The sequence below is a fragment of the Microtus pennsylvanicus genome, chromosome 10, assembly GCF_037038515.1.
Source record: "Microtus pennsylvanicus isolate mMicPen1 chromosome 10, mMicPen1.hap1, whole genome shotgun sequence".
Classification (NCBI taxonomy): Eukaryota; Metazoa; Chordata; class Mammalia; order Rodentia; family Cricetidae; genus Microtus; species Microtus pennsylvanicus.
In genome coordinates, this window is record NC_134588.1 from 98,914,075 (window position 1) to 98,933,766 (window position 19,692).

General features: G+C 54.6%; 1 protein-coding gene across 1 annotated transcript in view; it reads left to right on the forward strand.

The window, feature by feature from the left end:
- Nucleotides 1-18,960, forward strand: part of Itpkb (inositol-trisphosphate 3-kinase B) — an 88,946-nt gene extending 69,986 nt beyond the window's left edge. The window contains exons 2-7 of the mRNA XM_075989315.1: nt 4,713-4,812; nt 5,861-6,074; nt 11,763-11,967; nt 14,057-14,158; nt 15,335-15,406; nt 15,773-18,960. Coding sequence (XP_075845430.1) covers nt 4,713-4,812; nt 5,861-6,074; nt 11,763-11,967; nt 14,057-14,158; nt 15,335-15,406; nt 15,773-15,988 — 909 coding nt within the window. The 3' untranslated portion in view covers nt 15,989-18,960. The remainder of the gene's footprint in view (nt 1-4,712; nt 4,813-5,860; nt 6,075-11,762; nt 11,968-14,056; nt 14,159-15,334; nt 15,407-15,772) is intronic.
- The last annotated feature ends 732 nt before the right edge of the window (nt 18,961-19,692 follow it).

Sequence of the window (19,692 nt, forward strand, 5' to 3'; positions counted from 1 at the left end):
TTCCCTTGTGGAGTGGTGAATCCCAAACCTGGCAGAGGACTCATCAAGCAGGCACTGGGAGGAGGGCAGTCAAGGACCTACCAGGACAGCGGTGTCTGTTTCCAGGAGATTCGCTCCTCTGAAATAGCCTAGACATGGCTCTGCTGAGGCTGAGCCCCTTGACAGCCCTGGTGAGCCCTGCGGCAGAGCTCACACCTGCCTGGTGGAAAGGTCACATTCCTCTGCCCTCCCTGCCTGGACATTCCTACCACATTTTGGACAAGGGGCCCTTCATTTTCATTTTGTACCAAGCCCTTGCTAATAGCTATTTGAAAGAAGTGGGGGAGAGACCCCACATCCCCAGTGCAGTGCTGGGAGCACCGTGCCTTTTCTCACCCTTGATCATACTATTTCTTTTCTGACTGCTTTCCTTGTTTAAGGCATTACCCCTCTGTAGCATATCTACAGATGTCTGAAGGCCAGAGGGTGGCCTGCCCCAGGAGCTGTCCACCTCCCCTGAAGCCCACACTAACATACAAAAATCAGACCCTGCCCAGGCTTTCTCCATGGACCCAGCCAGGACTGAGGCAGGCCCTCAGTACAGTGGGGCCAGAGAAGAGAGTGACAAGACCCAAGGTGACTTGGTGTTCTGGAAGTAGAAGCCCAGCTGCTTCTGAGGCTGAAGCTCATAGGAAAGAGGAAGAAGAAAATGTGGGTCGGGCTTTGGCTGTCTTGAACTCTCTTAAGCTGCCCCTCTCTCCTGCTGGCAGATCCAGTGGCTCAGGGTGTAGGTGGCTCTGCTGGTCGGACTTGCCGCTGCTGCTGGCCAACTTGTTATTCTCTGTCTCTCTCTCTCTCCTCCTGTGACATTCCCACACCTCAAGTGTGAAGAGGGCTGAGATCTGTGGGCCTCCTGTGTTTTTCTTGTTATGTTTGTTTCATTGGGGGTGTTTGTTTGTTTGTTCATCCCACTACAAATCCCTCTTCACGATCTCTGGATTTTTTTTTTAGCTTCAAGTTAAGAACAAGCTGTGGCATCAAGAGTAACTTTAGCGGCTTCAGCAGTTTTGCGTCTCAGGCAGGTCTCATGCATCTTAGGGGTTTTAAAAACCGCATTCCCCAGCCTGGCTGTTTTCTGATCCTTTTGAACCAAATTTAACTGGACAAGTCAGGACCCTCCTGTTCTTTGTACAACCCCAAGGTCTGGCCGGGTAAGAAATGATCCTGCCAGCATGTGGATACAGGGCAAGGCCCAGCCGGGGCCGGTTTGATCAAGAGGACTACAATCTAGAGATTGGTTCAGCTCAAGTTGCTTAAGGAATTACCTGAAGGCTTCATGCCTGTGATTTAGTTGACTTAAGTACCTGTCATGAAATTAGAGTGGAATCCCTGGTCCCCAGCAGTCCTGCATCCTTTCCCTTCTCGGTGAACCCACCAGCATCAGCATCATTTGTGGCACTCCCCTTAAGGTCCACAGTGAGCGCCCGTGCACATTGTACATACACAAACCCTTCCCGAGCCTGCAAGCACACATCCGATCCCACCCGGCAGAGTGTAGACTTTTTTTATTTATTTATTTATTTATTTATTTATTTATTTATTTATTAAGGATTTCTGCCTCCTCCCCGCAACCGCCTCCCATTTCCCTCCCCCTCCCCCGATCAAGTCACCCTCCCTAATCTGCTCGAAGAGCAATCAGGGTTCCCTGACCTGTGGGAAGCCCAAGGACCGCCCACCTCTATCCAGGTCTCCTAAGGTGAGCATCCAAACTGCCTAGGCTCCAGAGTGTAGACTTTATGTCACTCGGTGACTGTGCTGGAAGGTGTACCAGCCCCAGAATGGGACATCACCAAGGTTTGGTGGCGGCTAGAGGCATGTCACGAAGGCTCTGGGCTCGTCCACTAAGGGAGCAGCCAGAGTCCCCTCCTTTGTGTTTGTCCCCAGTGCTAGCTGTCACAAGTCTACACAAGGGCACAAATGGAAGAGGCCCTCACTGTGGACAGGCACAGAGGACGGACTGAAGGTTCTCAGTGTGACCTGATTCTTGCTAGCAAGGGAGAGACTAAGACAGTGGTTCTCAACCTTCCTAATCCAGTTCCTCATGTGTGGTGACCCCCGGCCATGAAATTATTTTCCTTGCCACTCCATAACTGTAATTTTGCTACTGTTACGAATAGTAATGTAATTATCTGATATGCAGGATGGTCTTAGGCAACCTCTGTGGAAGGGTCATTTGACACCCCACCCCCACAAAAGGGTTGTGACCTACAGGCTGAGAACTGCCAGACCAGGGGAAATGACTCACTGAGCTGGGGTGCTTCATCTGTAAGGCAGATAAAAATATTCCTGTCGCCACCAGGCTTTGTGAAGGTGAGCGTAGGGCCACAGGACCCCAGCCTGCCACAAGCACCCATACAGCAAGCCCCATACTGGCTGGGGCTGGTGCCTGTGTTTGCATGTCTACTGCCATGAGTTCTGCCATCTGCCACTGGGTGGGTGGGGAGTGAGTGTGTGTGACAGAAGCCATGCCAGCTGGCAGTGGGTCCCCTGCGCTGTCATCCTCAGCAACCCCAGTAACACCATTAAGCTCATCATGCAGGAGGCTGACTCAGGCCAGCGAGCGAGGCATAAGTAACAAGTCACTGTAGAGCTGTTCATGGTCCACCAGCCGGCTTCCTCAGAGTCACATGGAAGGACCTGATGCCCAGAGAGGTCAGAAAGATCCGTCATGCATTGGAGCTTTTCGGGACACTCAGGGAGGGTCCACGGGAGTCCACGGAGGCTGTGGTGATTAGGAGGTGACAAAGGAACAGACGGGACATGCTCTCTCACTCGGGGGGAGGCTTCTGGAGTCACGTGGGAAGATCAAAGCCTGGGTTGGTGGTCTGAGTTCAAATAGGATCTCTGCTGGGAGAGAACCAGGGCTAAGCAGTTCTGTCTCTGGGTGGAATTCGTCTGGTTGTGCGTGCCTTCCTGTCCTAGCTGGGAGAAGAGGCCTTGAACCTTTCTCTGGCACAACAGTACGGCTTCCTGCACAACATGCTTGGAGGGGAAGCTGCCCCCGGTCTGGAGAGCTGCTTTTCCTCCTGGAAGTGGATCAGGATCTCCTGGGAGTGGCTCAGGCTGCTGACTGCTGACGGGGTGCTGTGCTTCCCAGATGGTCATGAGGTCCTGAGTCTCTGTCTCCTGCCCCGTCATCTGTCCCTACTCCTGCAAGCCAGGAAGGGTGGTGCCGACTCGCTGCAGCCTCTTTCCTTGTGTCCTCTGCCAGCAGAGTGTCAGGCTCTCTGGGACAAATACACAGCAGCTCTTACAGTGGGGTGTTCCACTAGCCTGCATCTGGTCTCTATGCTAGGACCACCTGGCCTGGCCGTTGGGCCCTTACTCATGTTGCTTCCTAAAGGAGGCTGTGTGGGAAAGGCAAAGCTAATGGGCATCTGTTGGCCTCCTCAGCTCAGATGTGGAAAGACTCTGGAGCCCCCAGACCTTGGGGGTTCACTTTTTGGCTCCCTGCTCATGGGCACCTTCTGCACACACTGACCCCCCGCCCCCCCCCATCTCCAGGCTCCATGTCAGCCAGAGAGCTGGCTCCAGTTGTGACAAGTCTGGCTGTCATTGTCTTCTCCAGAGCCTGTCCTCAGCTGGACAACCTCCAGACCCTTGCTTTCCTAGAAGGTGTGTGTGTGTGTGTGTGTGTGTGTGTGTGTGTGTGTGTGTGCGCACATGCATGCATGCACGCAGGCTCATGTGTGTATGTGTGTGCACACGCACATGTGTGTTGAGTTGGGGGAGTCTCACTGTATCATCTAGTCCAGACTCCAGCTTTTGTGCGTGTGTGACCCTCCTGTGTCAGTCTCCTGAGTAGAAGGGACTACAGGTGTGGACCACCCCACCTGGTACTCAACAGTCACCTATGAATGGCCCCTCTGCGGAGTTCTTCATTGGTGTTCATTTACCGTAACACCTATAGATAAAATGCGCAACAACACCTTGCTGCTGGGTGACAGGGACCCTCTAGCCCGAGATCACTGCGTTTGGTACGCTGCTGGGTGACAGGGATCCTCTAGCCCGAGATCACTGCGTTTGGTATGCTGCTGGGTGACAGGGACCCTCTAGCCCGAAATCACTGCGTTTGGTATGCTGCTGGGTGACAGGGACCCTCTAGCCCGAGATCACTGCGTTTGGTACGCTGCTGGGTGACAGGGACCCTCTAGCCTGAGATCACTGCATTTGGTACAAGGAGGTCGTTTTCCAGAGTCCTAGTATGCGTGAGTCCCAAGAGCTGTCTGCCCGTCACTAGACAGATGAAGAAGCCGAGACACTGTGGGGGAGGACATACAAAAAAGGAGCAGTGTGTGCGGTGTGTGTGTGTGTGTGTGTGTGTGTGTGTGTGTGTGTGTGTGTGTGTTTAACTGTTCCCTGCTGAGGAAGGGTCTGGGTTAAAGAGCACTGAATTGGGAGCACTTGGCTTGTCTTCTTCACCTACCTCTGAACAGCCACTAAGAAATCCCTTGAGCTCCTTGTTCAACCTGTTTGCAAACTGTGGCAAAGCTGCTTGTGAGTGTGCCTGCCACACAGCCAGCAAGGTGTTTGGAACCCACCTATGCCTGAGGTGTGAGTGTGACTCCTCAGGCCCAGTGGCCATGGGCATCCAGTTACCTGCTCTAAATCTCTCTGATTGGAACACAGTGCTTGCGTCTGTCACTCAGAGCGCTCTGTTTGCTGCTTTTCAGAGCAAGTCATGGAGGAAGATAAAGAATATGGTGCAGTGGTCCCCCTTCGTCATGTCCTTCAAGAAGAAGTACCCCTGGATCCAGCTGGCAGGACATGCAGGTAGTGGGCTCGGCTCCCCTAGGGAGGTACCTGGTGGATGTGGGAGGTGGGGAGGCTGGTGCCAGGTGCTCCAGGAGACGACAGCCCTAGAACAGACCCTGGAAGAAGGTGTGGCCTTTACATTGCCTTGTGGACAGGTGATCTTCCAAAGTTCTTCCCACTCCATCCCCAAGAACATACTCATCTCCCCATCCTGTCCCTAATGCACCCAGTCTTCCCTTGTTTCTCAAGCCAACACAGCTTCAGATCGAGCCTTTGTGGCTTGTTTACCCTTGGTGATACTGGACAGAGGCAAAGCTAAACCACTTGAGTGAGCAGCCGCTGTGTACGCCTGCATTACCATGCTTTAGGGGCTACAATATCCGTGGAGATACAGTCTCTATAGGAAAACACTTGAGTTGATGGGAGTTGCAGCTACGTCACCCCATCGTCACCAAGGTGCTGGCGGAGTCAGCTAGACCCCATATGGAGCCTTTTATCATGTATTGTCCTCTAGGAACGCCTCTATAGCCACTCCATAGCCTTCATGACTTCATGGCCCTGCGGGTTCTTTTCAGGCCAACACAGGCTGAGACCAAGACATAAATGGACACCCTTTGTGAATATTCCCTGAGGGTGTGGTCCTGAAGGAGCACTGCCCAGACGGCCTGGGCCCACTCTGTCCCATGTCCAGGCACTGAGTTTTTTCTCCTAAGACTTGGGGACACCTGCTTGGTAAAGAAGTAGGGCTAAGGTGGGGGTGCTTGTAGCAATACTGAGGAATAGAACTATGCACAGCCCTGTTGAAATCTTCAGTTGTGAGAAGCCTGGAGTCAGAGGAGACATAGAACAGCCAGGGTTACAGTCAGTGAGCGGGTGACCAGGATTCAAAGTCTACAAATGGCCACACCTTCAACCCTGGGCTTAGCCGATATTGTAGCCTGCAATGGGTGGGGGACAGTTCTGATGCAGCTCCCAAGGGATTGTTGCAAGAGGTGGGAATGGGGGGGTCCCCAGATATCCATGACTTCCATTGAGGCTAGAGGCTCTCCTCCTACTTGCTCTGCAGGGAGCTTCAAGGCAGCTGCCAATGGCCGCATCCTAAAGAAGCATTGTGAGTCTGAGCAGCGCTGCCTGGACCGGCTGATGGCTGACGTGCTGAGACCCTTCGTGCCCGCCTACCATGGGGACGTGGTGAAGGATGGGGAGCGCTACAACCAGATGGATGACCTGCTGGCTGACTTCGATTCGCCCTGCGTGATGGACTGCAAGATGGGCATCAGGTGAGCCAGGCTCCTTGGTGCATATGCCCCTCCCCATCGTGCCCGGCTGTGTAGGGCTCTGCCCTGCCAAGAGCTTCTCTTCTCTAGTGAGCAGGAGAAGGCCCTGGCTGGGTGCTGAGCCTCTTGGGGAGCAGGCAGAAGGAGCTGCACACTAGTCAGGTAGGGTGGGTAGCCAACAGGGAGGAAGCAAGACAATGACCTCTTGGTAAGTGAACTGCAGCGGAGAAAGGAATGGAGAGGGACCACGGAGCTGGTTTATAGTACATGTTAACTTCAAAAAAGAAAAGGAACTGCCACTGGGGTGCAGTTATAGATGGAGTCTGGGAGCTACCGAGGCCCCTGTGGTAGGTGACAGGTGGGCCTGAAGTGACTCCAGAGAACTCCAGAGCCTGAAGGGCCATAAAGCCTCTGGCAGAAGTGGACACTACCTCTACCTCCAGGCCGTCATTGTCAGCCTCTGAGGTGTCCAGTACTGCATGCTCACCCCAGAGAGCCTGATTTCCACTGAACAGTGGTCTGAGCTCAGAGCTAAAGCCTGTATCTGATTTGATCTATTTCTTTAGCATGTGGGTGGGTGTGTATGAGTGTGGTTGTGTGCGTGCGTGCGTGTGTGTGTGTGTGTGTGTGTGTGTGTGTGTGTGTATGCTGTGCATTTGGAGGCTAGAGTTCAACCTTGGGTCTTGTTCCTCATCTCTCATGACCTTGGCTTCTCTGATTAGGTGGGCTGGGTTGCCTTCTAGTCCCAGGCAGCCACCTGTCTCCACTCGCCCAGCCCCAGGATGACAAGTGCTTGCCGCTACGCTTTACCCAGGTGGCCAGCCCTTTACCACCTAAACTGTCTCCCCAGCCCATCAAATGTTGTTTCTTAAATGAAGAGATTGAGGAGGAAGGCTCGGCGTGCTTGGGTTCAGCCAACAACAGATCCTTTCTCATTCCTGGGAGTTCTGTCCTAAAATCAGTCCCTGCCAGCTGACCGAGACGTGTCCCTTTCCCTCGTTCCCAGAGCAGGGCTGGGGTCATGGAGAAACACAGGCCCTGCTGTTAGTTCATCCTCATCACTGACTACCTCCTCCTCCACTCCGAAGCCCTGCATGTCTTGTCCCCCAGGGAGCTAGGGTGGGTGAGGGAGAAAGCAGAATGTCCCTGTAGCCGACACATGGCCTCAGATCTCGGGCTGTCTTATTTCTGTCTCCAGAAAATTCTTTCCACGATACATTGGAATATGCCCACTTAAGCAGAGGCCCGGCCCTTCCTTCCAACATGGGAAGCCCAGGCTCAATCTGCCTGTAGGAGAGGGAGGTAGGCGCATGCACGGTCCCCCTGGGTGCTCTTGCTGGTGCCCAGACAGGTGCAGCTATACCCAAAAGCACTGCCTGGGCCTTCTGCCTTGTGTGGCTGACTGTTCCCTGGGGAACTGCCAGGGGCAGGGTACCCATCCCTTCGGGCTTCCCTTGTCTCCTAGCCTGTTAGCTTCTCTCTCTTTGTGCCTCAGAACTCTTCTGTCTAAAGGGACTTAGTTAACCCTATGGGGTTAAGGAAGGGGTCTCCCTGGAAGCAGCACTCACCCTAGCTCTACCTTCCCCATACACAGACCCTAAGGTCTGTGCACTCTGTACTCTGAGCACAGTACTAGGTGCCTCAGTCATACCGTCCCAGCACTCCCCACACCAGCCACACCGTCCCAGCACACACCACACCAGCCACACCATCCCAGCACGCCCCACACTAGCCACACCGTCCCAGCACGCCCCACACTAGCCACACCGTCCCAGCACGCCCCACACTAGCCACACCGTCCCAGCACGCCCCACACTAGCCACACCATCCCAGCACGCCCCACACTAGCCACACCGTCCCAGCACGCCCCACACTAGCCACACCGTCCCAGCATGCCCCACACCAGCCACACCACACCGTCCCAGCACACACCACACCAGCCACACCACACCGTCCCAGCACTCCCTACACCAGCCACACCACACCGTCCCAGCACACACCACACCAGCCACACCACACCGTCCCAGCACGCCCCACACCAGCCACCATACCCCACACCAGCCACACCGTCCCAGCACACACCACACCAGCCACACTGTCCCAGCACGCCCCATACCAGCCACACCACACCATCCCAGAACTCCCCACACCAGCCACACCACACCGTCCCAGCACACACCACACCAGCCACACCACACCGTCCCAGCACGCCCCACACCAGCCACACCACACCGTCCCAGCACGCCCCACACCAGCCACACCACACCGTCCCAGCACTCCCCACACCAGCCACACCGTCCCAGCGCATCCCATATCAGCCACACCACACCGTCCCAGCATGCCCCACACCAGCCACACCACACCGTCCCAGCACGCCCCACACCAGCCACACCACACCGTCCCAGCACGCCCCACACCAGCCACACCACACCATCCCAGCACGCCCCACACCAGCCACACCACACCGTCCCAGCACACACCACACCAGCCACACTGTCCCAGCACGCCCCACACCAGCCACACCACACCATCCCAGAACTCCCCACACCAGCCACACCACACCGTCCCAGCACACACCACACCAGCCACACCACACCGTCCCAGCACGCCCCACACCAGCCACACCACACCGTCCCAGCACGCCCCACACCAGCCACACCACACCGTCCCAGCACGCCCCACACCAGCCACACCACACCATCCCAGCACGCCCCACACCAGCCACACCACACCATCCCAGAACTCCCCACACCAGCCACACCACACCGTCCCAGCACACACCACACCAGCCACACCACACCGTCCCAGCGCATCCCATATCAGCCACACCACACCGTCCCAGCACGCCCCACACCAGCCACACCGTCCCAGCACGCCCCACACCAGCCACACCGTTCCAGCACTCCCTACACCAGCCACACCACACCATCCCAGCACGCCCCACACCAGCCACACCACACCGTCCCAGCACTCCCCACACCATCCACACCATCCCAGCACGTCCCACACCAGCCACCATACCCCACACCAGCCACACCGTCCCAGCACTCCCCACATCAGCCACACCACACCGTCCCAGCGCATCCCACACCAGCCACACCACACCGTCCCAGCACTCCCCACATCAGCCACACCACACCGTCCCAGCACGCCCCACACCAGCCACCATACCCCACACCAGCCACACTGGGAGGGTAGGCTATGCTCTCAGTTGAGCAGGAGTCTCCATGGATACCGTCCCAGGTAGTAGCATAGTATTGGTGTCCCCAGGACCTCAGCTGTGGCCTGCCTTCACTGGACATGCCAGGGGTCCAATCTCCACAGAGCTCCCTGGAGTGGCAGGCTAGTCCTCTTTGGATCATAACTTGTGGCTTTCTCCCAAATGCAGTAGCACAGAAACATAGCCCTCTGTGCCTGTACTGAGATGAGGGGTCCGTGGTTGTCACCAGCGCATGGCCTGTCCTTGCTGCAGAAAGAGGCTGGGACACAGGTTCTTGTCAAACACCAAGTCTCAGGGAGGGCATGAGGTTTATAAAAACAGTGGGAAGGCCCACCAGCAGAGCCGGGCTTAGTCATGGTGGGTAAGAGGTGGTGGCACTGAGGGAAGTCATTGGACCCTGGAGGCATCTTACACCGGGTGTTCCCGAGATCTGGCTCCAAGTGAACAGGCGCTCACACTGCTCGTAGGCATCCTTGCATCTATTACTTCCCATTCACTGTGTCTGTGTCTTCTGTCATCCTGACCTATGGCTGCTTCCCAGCCCCTGAGCTCTGCAAAAGCTGCCCGCGCCTCGGCCTGATGATGCTTGTTGGTCTCCCATGGACTTGCCACCTCCCTTTCTTTCTCTTGAGTCAGCCTCAGATTCCGGCCATCAGGGGACAGGTCTAGTGACCCCAGATCTACTCTTCGGGCTCCAGAAGTTGGCGAGCAGGTCTCCACTCCCCTACAAGGGATGGAGCCCAGGCCTTCCCTCTGCAGCGGGACAGTGATAGGCACCCAGTGGGTCCTCTAATAGACCTATTGCCCAGCTAGTATCCATTGGGAACATCCCTTCCAAGCTCCCTTCTGTGCCTGAGGAGCTACAGACTCTGCCTCACTGAAGCTGTGGGGGCCGCTCTGGAGAAAGATCCGTGTGGATATGGCTGTAACTTTGGTGTCTGCTTCCTGTTTAAGGCGCTACCGAGAACCTGTTTGCAGAAGTGTGGCTACTGCCTGCCCAGCAGGCCTGGGTTGCACCCTCGGGAGTGTAGGGCCTGAGTTCCTCCCCCACAATGCACAGGTCCACTGACAACTTGGTATCTGTGTGCACGGTGGTGTGTTGCACGCATGAGTACATGGGTGTGCACACATGCAAGGACCCAACCAGAGCTACACACTACCATCTTCCCAAATAGCCGGGACCCGTTTACACACGTGTATCCCAGGGAGTTGGGGATTTTATTACAGTGTAAATACCAAAGGGTGCAGGGCTTTCGGAAATCATCTTCTTTGTACGATGAAGATTTTGGGTCTGTCTGTTCTGGGACCCAGACTGGCATTCTGAGAAAGATGTGGAGGGGGGTATTGGGACAGTGCCTGGGGGGCAGGGGAGAAGAGTGGGCAGGAGAGAAGGGAGGGTGCCTCTGAGGGCAGCTTACACCCACGCAGGGTGCAAGGGGCCCACTTCCCCATCCTGCAGCTAACTGCTGACTGCTGCCTCATGGGGCCCTGGGCAGCATGCACACGGCTGAGAGGATTATAACAGGGGAACAGTCGGGGTGAGTCATGTTTCCAGTTGGAGGTGGTGATGGAAGTTTGGGAAGGTAGTGCGGGGACCAGGATTGGTACCCAGAATTCTGGACCAAGGACTCTGCTCCAGGCTGCTCTGAGCCTGGCCTGTCTCTCTCTGTCACTTCTCCCAGGAGCTTAGTGTTCTCACTGTTTAGCCTGCAGATTCCACTTACAGCAAAGGGAAGCGAATGAGGTCATTCATGATACCTGGTAGTCTCCCCGGTATCAGAGGCTTAGTGACCTGGTGTGGCAGATTTATCTCTGAGACACAGATGGGCTACAGAGACCTGAGCAGCCCTCTCCAGTATAGGTCATCTCTGCTCCTCTCCAGTATAGGTCATCTCTGCTCCTCTCCAGTATAGGTCATCTATGCGCCTCTCCAGTATAGGTCATCTCTGCTCCCTCTACAGTATAGGTCATTGCAGCTCCCACTTATGCTGCCCTTGGTGCTTAGAAGAACCCCTGCAAAAAAAAAAAAAAAAAAAAAAAAAAAACAGATGCAACCCAGTCTCGGGCTGCATGAGGACAGGAAGACAGGTTGGAAGGACAGAAATCTTGATTTCCAGGTTGCCAGGCCACAACAGAGTGTCAAGAGGGAACCCCGCCCTCTGTCTCTTTGCCACAAGTGGAGCACTGTCCTGACACCTACAAAAGGCCTCTTGGAGGGGACTCCTGAGCTTATCAGGCCTTCACAGGGCCAGCATCAAGGTGCTCTGAGAGCCTTGGGGACAGCCTTCCTCAATCAGCTCAAACAGTGTATGTGGCTTTCCCAGTGGATATGCCTCATCTTAGATGTTGCTATCTTGACCATTGTCCTGGTACCAGATGCAGCCAGCTCAGGTCTTCACTCCCCAGACAGTCCATGGCTACAGGGAGCTGCAACCCAGCCCCAGAACTCACGCCCTTCTTCTCCCATGCAGGACATACCTTGAGGAAGAACTCACCAAGGCCCGGAAGAAGCCTAGCTTGCGGAAGGACATGTACCAGAAGATGGTTGAGGTGGACCCTGAGGCCCCCACTGAGGAGGAGAAAGCCCAGAGGGCTGTGACCAAGCCACGTTACATGCAGTGGCGAGAGACTATCAGTTCCACGGCTACCCTGGGCTTTAGGATCGAGGGCATTAAGGTGAGACCTGTGATGTGTGGTCTGAGGATGCTGAGGCCTCTCAGTTCTCCGTGGCAATGAGGACCTGGGGGTGCTGGAGTCTGTAAGGTTCACCTATACAGGCCTAAGTGTGGACAGCCAGCCTCAGGGGTGCTGGCCCATTCTGCAGCCAAAGCTGCAGGTGGGCTGACTGTGAAAGGCCATCAGACCCTTCACACACATCGGGTAGGGGTGGCTTATTTCTAGAACTGTAAAGAAAACCCTACATAGGAGCCAGCATATATGCCTGCCACATGAAAGATGTTGGCTCCCTGCCAGTGAGGTACCAACAAGAAGAGGTGTGTGACTAGCTGGGATCGCCTTGGAAACCTCATCCTCCATCCTTTCCTCTTGGGTGCCCTGAAAAGGAGTTCAGAAGACTGTCCTTGTCCCTATGTTCCAGTCCATGTCCCTGACTATTAGATTTGCAAGACCTAGCTGGGAGCAGGCAGAGGGAATACAGACTCCTCATTGTCAGACCAGGTGGCCATCCCTCCAGGGACCCTGGTCCCCCCTTTCTCTGCCCAGGCTTGGTCCGCCTGACCCCCTCTCCAGCGTGGAATCAGAGTTAGGTAACTGAAATGAGTCAGGTTCCTGCAGCCTTCTCTCACAGAGCGTGGAGATGTGAGTTCCTGTGATCACCAGTGTCTCACTGGCTTCTAGAGCTGGGGAACGGAGAAAGCCGTTCTTCTGAAACCAGCCTTCCTTCCTGGCAGTATCCAGCTCTCAGACTAGATGCAAATTGTATACACGTGTCCTCTCCATCTGTGGCCTGTCTGAACAGCACACCCTGGCACCTCTCACCCTGGCATGGTCCTCTCCTGGCCGCGGGATCGCACAGCCAACAGCATCCACTGGCAGGGAGAGGCCAAATGCCTGCGCCGGCATCTGCCCTCCCTTGTCCTGGTTGGCAGGGAGGCCCCATGAGGAAGGTTCCGCTGAGGTTCCATACCCTCCACCATTCCCTCAGAACCAGCTGCCTGCTGTCTTCCTGCAGCAAGCCTCCCTGAAGTTACAGCTGTCAGCTGTTTCCAGCCGAAGGCAAATGGGTGCAACTGTCAGAGCTCCTGCCGGTCCCACCTTTTCTCCCCCTTTGTCTCAAAAGGACAGAGCCCTGCGTACTTGGTTTGCCCAGGCCAGTCTGAACAGAAGGAGCACTGAGCTCAAAACCTGGAGATGGTGGATGAGGGCGTAGGGATGCAGCAACCCAGGCTTAGACCTTGGCTTTGGAAGAATCTGCACAGTGCCCCTTGGTGTGCAGTGCACTGCAAGACATGAACTAACTGTCTGGAATCTAGAGAACCAATGTGAACAAGTGCACTTACACACAAAAGTATGTGTGTATACATGCACACACACACGTGAGACACTTTACAGGTTCTGTTTGCCATATCATAAAAATTGCCAGCATTGGGGCTGAAGAGATGGCTCACAAGTTGAGAGCACTGGCTGGCTACTCTTCCATAGATCCTAAGTTTAATTCCCAGCAACCACAGGGTGCCTCACAACCATCTATAATGAGATCTGGTGCCATCTTCTGGTATACAGGCACAATGCAGGCAGAACACTGTATAATAAACAAACATTTTTTTTAATGGTCATATCGTGCCTCTCATGCTTGAGGTCACTGTTAAACGAGGGTCACTTAAACACAAGCCTGTGACAGGGTGACACTTAGCCTGATCGTCCAAATGGCTGCTGGCACACTAATAGGACACATTGTGAGGCACTGGTCCAGGGAACAAGCTTCTGAGCAGGAGCTGAAGCTGTGGTTTACCTTGGGCTGCTGCTGTCCTTGCTTAGAACAGAGTGCTTCTCCATTGTGTCTCAGATACTCTCACACCACCAAGACTTCCTAAGCAGCATGTGGCCCAGGGTCTAGTGCCACTCTGAGCTCCTCTGCTGGGCCCAGGGCAGGCTCCCCTGTGCCAGATGACAACTGTCTGGTTGCACCTGCCTTGCTGTGCCTTCCCTGAACGCCTGACCACCTCCACAGAGCAGCGTGAGGGTCATGCTCATGAACAGAGGTCATGGGCTTCTGCTGACCGCCTCTGGGTGATTCCCTCCTCAGAAGGAAGATGGCTCCGTGAACCGTGACTTCAAGAAGACCAAAACAAGGGAGCAGGTCACCGAGGCCTTCAGAGAATTCACTAAAGGAAACCAGAACATCCTGGTGAGTCAGGGTTTGGGATCGGGGAACCATCCCTTCTCCAACCTAGGTAAGCTAGGAAAGGTGTTGAAACCCTAGTCCCAAACTTCTGTATGAAGCTGATGTAGCTGTTCCCAGAATTCATGGGTGTTCTGAGAAGCTTGGGGACCACTTACTCGTTCTCCTGAGCTGTCAATCACTCACTCTGTCTCAGCACACTGCCCTTCTCTGTCAGGGAACAACCACGGAGGGGGTTCTTTAGCACCTGCTGCTGGCTGAGCATTGTGCTGAGTGTTCATCATATCCCCTCAGAAGCCCTCTGGTGAGGACAAGCAAGCTGGCATTCTCGTCTCTAGTTGGCAGACAAGGAGACTTGGGAGGTCAAGGGCACAGATAGAGAAAAACAGAGCTAGGGGTCACACCTGAGTTGGCCTGACACAGAAAGTCCCTGCACTTCCTGCTGCCTTCGGGCCCAGACCTATAAGACTGGAATGCACACAGCCGGTCTGCAGTGACTGCCCTCTCTCGTTCCTGGGCATCTGTTTGGGTCATTTCAGACCCTCAGAGTCATGCCACCTATTGCATTTGCAAGAAGGGTTGATTGCTGTTGCTAGGGATGCCAGGGTACTGCTGACTGGTCCCGCCTGACTATGTCACTGCTGGAACCCTGTGATAATGGCTTCCCTAGTGACTCTGTAGTTCTGGGTGATGAGACTCACAGAGTTAGCCCTCGGGAATGATTAGGCACCCCACTGCTCACACCAGAAGATCTGTAAGGCTCTGTGGAGGAGGCTCATGTAGACATATGGTAGCTTTCCCCTTATCCTGTCTTTAGTCAGGGGCATGACACTTTGTGGTCAGGAAGTTACCATGGCAACCAGTTCTGGGCTCTGACTCTGATGGCTGGCATGCTGGGATGGGCTACCCCCTCATGGAGAAGGTTGAGGGGCACATAGTCTCCTCGGAATGGTGTAATTCTGAGCTCAGCTGGGGTAGGTGAGGCTGGAGAAAATAATGAACACAAGGTCATTGCTACCTGTCATCCAGTGACTCTAATGCACTAAATAGATCTGATCATACACACATATACCTGAACACACACACACACACACACACAGAGAGAGAGAGAGAGAGAGAGAGAGAGAGAGAGAGAGAGAGAGAGAGAGAGAGAGAGAGAACTGTGATCCCCTCTGTCCTTAGATCGCCTACCGGGACCGGCTGAAGGCCATTCGAGAAACCCTGGAAGTCTCTCCCTTCTTCAAGTGCCATGAGGTAGGATACTGAGCCTTCAGTGTGACAGGCACACCTCACCTGCTTGATTGAGACTCCTCACCATCACCCCCAGTTCCAGTAGGAAGCGAAATTGCTGGTCCAAGCCTCCCTCAAGATCATATAGCCTCAGAGTTTCCTTAAGTCTCTCAAATACCTAAGTACTCCTTCTGTGAATCGTAGCCCCACTCCCCCTCCGAGCCCAACTCCTCTCCCCCAGGCTCTGCTCATCTTCCCTCCTCCTGGCCCTGTCACGTCCATCCGCCTCTTCTCCCGCCCATCCTGCCCCACCCTGGTCCTGGCCCTGCCCCCCTGCTCCCCTGCCCCCTTGCTCCCCTGCCCCCTGCTCACCCTCCTTCTTCCCCCCAGGTCATTGGCAGCTCACTCCTCTTCATCCATGACAAGAAGGAGCAAGCCAAGGTGTGGATGATCGACTTTGGGAAAACCACACCTCTGCCAGAAGGCCAGACCCTGCGGCACGACGTCCCCTGGCAGGAGGGGAACCGGGAGGATGGCTACCTCTCAGGGCTGAACAACCTCATCGACATCCTGACAGAAATGTCCCAGGGGAGCCCCCTCACCTGAGGCCACCGCCACCTTGCCTACCCATGCCACCTTGCCTGCCACCTCTGCCTCTCCCATGTCCCTTGCTTTCCCTGTCTCCATTCCTCTCTGAGCGCCCACCTAAGAACAGAGCCTCCCACCTGCACTACAGGACACTTAGGGAAGAAAAGAGATTCTCTAGGTCTCTTTCCTTCCTATGCAAGGGCCTGGAGGTGGCGTTTTCTAATTCTCTCTAAGTAGAACTACCTTCTGGAAGAGAATTACCCAAAGCCAGGCCCCACATCCTGTACAGCCCATTGTACTCAGGGCCCGCATGGGTCTAAGAGGCTGCAGGGGGACTTGAGAGATTGAGCCTCCCTCTAGGAGACCCCCAGAAAGTTCAGGCCCAGACTGGCTACCTGTAGAGCCCTGCTGCCCCCTGGTGGCTGGTGCCATCGGTCTATACAGCCCCATTGGTGCCTCCCACCATGGGCCCTGAAGCCAGGCCAGAGTCCTGACTTCGGGGGAGCTGGGAGCACAACCTCTGGGGAACCTGCATGTGGCTGATGAGCAAAGAATCCACCAGTGAGAGGCCCCAGCTTTCCAAGAACACTGTGTGACCTTTCTAGAGATGCTAAACCAGGACCCCACCTTGTTGGTGTTAAACCTTGGAAATCAGGCCAGATTAGGAGCTGGGAGTATGGGGAGCGGCTTTTGACTGTTTCTAAAGACCTTTGCTCCTTCATCTGGGACCAACTGCCTGTGAATTCAGAGGGGTCATTCTGCAAAGGTGAGCTTCCAGGGACAATGTCACCTACTAGAGCTACTGCTCAATGCCCCTAGATCTGCCCTGCTGTAGATAGGTCCAGAGCTGGGGTAGATGACTCAAGGCCCATACCCACCTCCAGGGATCTGCAGCAGCCCTGAGAGCCTGCCACACTTGGGGGAGGAGACTGCTCTTTTGTCCCTCCAAATCCTTGGTAGCCGGGTACCTCTACTCCTGTACCCGGAGTCCCTCCATGGGGAAACATCTAACAGTTCGGGCAGTACCAGGCCTTAGGGAGGCAGGATTTGGGCTCCTGGAATGATTTCTAAATTTCCCTTCAAATCGCTTGTTCTTCCAGCTTGAAGGGCTTAGGCCAGTGTTTCTCCACATCATGTGGGTAGTTCCCAGGGCTCACAGGGGTGCCCACGGCTCTGCCAAGCCTTTTCCTTCCTGGAGTCCTGAGCTGCTTGAAGGGCCATGGGGTACCATTCTTAATCAGCACTTCAACTGTGAAGCGGGGGACCTGGCTGACTGAAAAGAGTGTACTGTACGGTCTGTGTGACTTTTCAAAGACCACACGCCCAGCTGTTGCCCTTTGGAGCTACCCTCTGCTCCGCTGGGCTTGTCACCTCCTCTTCTACTGAGAAACCCTGGGTCACATGGACAGATGCTCTTCTGGGTACCAGGCCAGCAGACGCTGTTTGGGAAATGGGGTAAGCCAGCATCTACACACCTAGCCAGATCGCTTTGGGCAGGGGTGGCCGCCTTGGCCGCCTACCCTAGTTCCCTGGGGTTTCTAGAAGAACTGTTGGCCCATGTGACACGTGTGTTTCCCCTTTCATGCTGGTGGGTGAGTGACAGTTGGTGGGGGCGGGAGGTGGGACCCGCAAGGATGTATAAGTACAGATTTTAAAAAAGGAACTCTTTTAAACTTCCTGGCTCCTATTCAGATGGTGGTGAGCTCCTGTGTGGGCTGACTTTCTAAAGGTCACCCCCCCACACGCCCCCACAGGCGAGCCCAGACCTTGTGACAGCACGTGATTGGGAAGACAGGCAGCTTGGAGTGGGGGAGGAAAGTAGCAACTGGGCAGCAAGCTCTGGCACTCCCCAGCTATAGCTGCCTGAGGGCTTAAGGGGGCCCCCGTGGTCTGTAATCAACCATGTGCTGGGGAGGGTCGTCATTAATTCCAAGAGTCGATAGTTACGACCTGGCCACAACTCCCCTCCTGATCTCAGAAAAGAAAAGAGTTTGCTAAAGCAAACTACGCTATGAACAAAAATCCCAGGGACCAGTTTAATGTATGTAAGAGAACATAACTGGCCAAGCACTTTAAGAAAGAATCACCTGTCACAATAACGTGCTCAGGTGCTGTGACTAGCTGCCGGTCAGCAAGAGCGTAAGACCGGGCTGGACAGTGCTTTGTGCTGGGGAATGTCGTAAGGTGATGTAGAGAGGCTTCTCTAGGGTTATTCTGTTACCAAGGGTGTTTTGCTTCATTGGGTTTTTGTATTTACCATGCTAACACCCACACTTTATCTCCCAAACCATTGTCCCCTTCCTTCCTGCCCCGTTGGGATGGATAGAGCTTAGATGGAATTTCCCGGAACCTCTGGCAATCTGATAACCCATGTTCATGTACCTGATGGAGACTCCCAAAGTCCTGGCTACGCAGGTGCTAGGACACAGGACAGACTACATGCACCAGTGTGCAGATGGGAGTCCACGGAGCCCTCCTGCTCTTGGGCCACCAGGTTTCTTGGTGGCCAGCCTTGCTTTGCACGCTCCAAAGGTTGCTTCAGCCGCTTTCCCCAGACCAGACTTTAGTGCCCTTTAAGAAGTGTGTAAGTTATATTTATTTTGTTTTTGTTTTAATTGCACAAAACACTAAGAGGAAAGGCTGGGCTGCTCCTCCGAAGCTCTGCCAGCCTTCTGGGGGTCCTTGCCTTCCTGTCCGGAGGAGTCCTGGGCAGCTGTGGCTTCAAGGATGCTGTTCACCTTTGCCTGGCTGTATTTAGCTTCAAGACCGCCTGTGTTCTGCCAACCCTGTGTGTATAACTCCCCCCTCACCCCGCTCCAGGGTGCTCACCCATCAGTGCCTTTTTGGGAGGAGAGGACCCTTCCCACACCCTGACTGGCTCTCCTCCTCTGTATTCCTCTCCCTGTGGGACTGTTACATTCCTTGCCCAGTGCCCATCAGTCAACTGTAGATGCTCTTCCCCTTCTCAATAAAGGCCTTGGAGACCATTACTAGTGTGAGGTGCCTCTTCTGTCCCCACCCACGCACATACCCTCCAACTACCACAGAAGAGCTGTAATGCCCTGCAGTGCCTATGAGGTGGGGTAACAGTCTATCCACAAACCATGTGGAACTCTCTAATGAGTCTTTTCTACACCCTCGGCTACACCTTTAAGCAGTGGCTCAAAGGCGTCTCCCAGTTATGAAGAAGGTTCCCCTGCTCATGGTGGGCTCTGTGCTGGGTGCATCCCACCATCCACAGTGATGGAATAACTGTAGGGTCTCCATTGATCAGATGGGGAAACTGAGGCTTAGAAAGTAAACAACACACTGGGCGATAGAGGTGCACGTTTTTGATCCCAGCATTCGGGAGACAAAGGCAGGTGAATCTGTGAGTTTGAGGCCAACCTGGTTTGAGACACAAAAGAAATAGACATAGGATAGATTCAAGAGGACCGTCAGTGAATACTGCAGCCTCAAGTTTATGGTTCACAGCCCTGCCATACCCCAAACCAAAGGGGATGGCAAAAAGACTTTTTTTTTTATCATGATACAAGGAGAAAACAAAAGTCCAAAACATTGAGGAACAAAACATCCGGTAGCTTCACCTTAGGTCAAAACATCTTGTTTGACCTTGAAGGAGCAATAATAGGCTCGAACTCTCTGACCTTATTGTCATGATAGAGCAGAGCCACCTCTGTGGGCTCCCACACCAGAGGAGTGTTGGAAGCAGAGCACTTGGC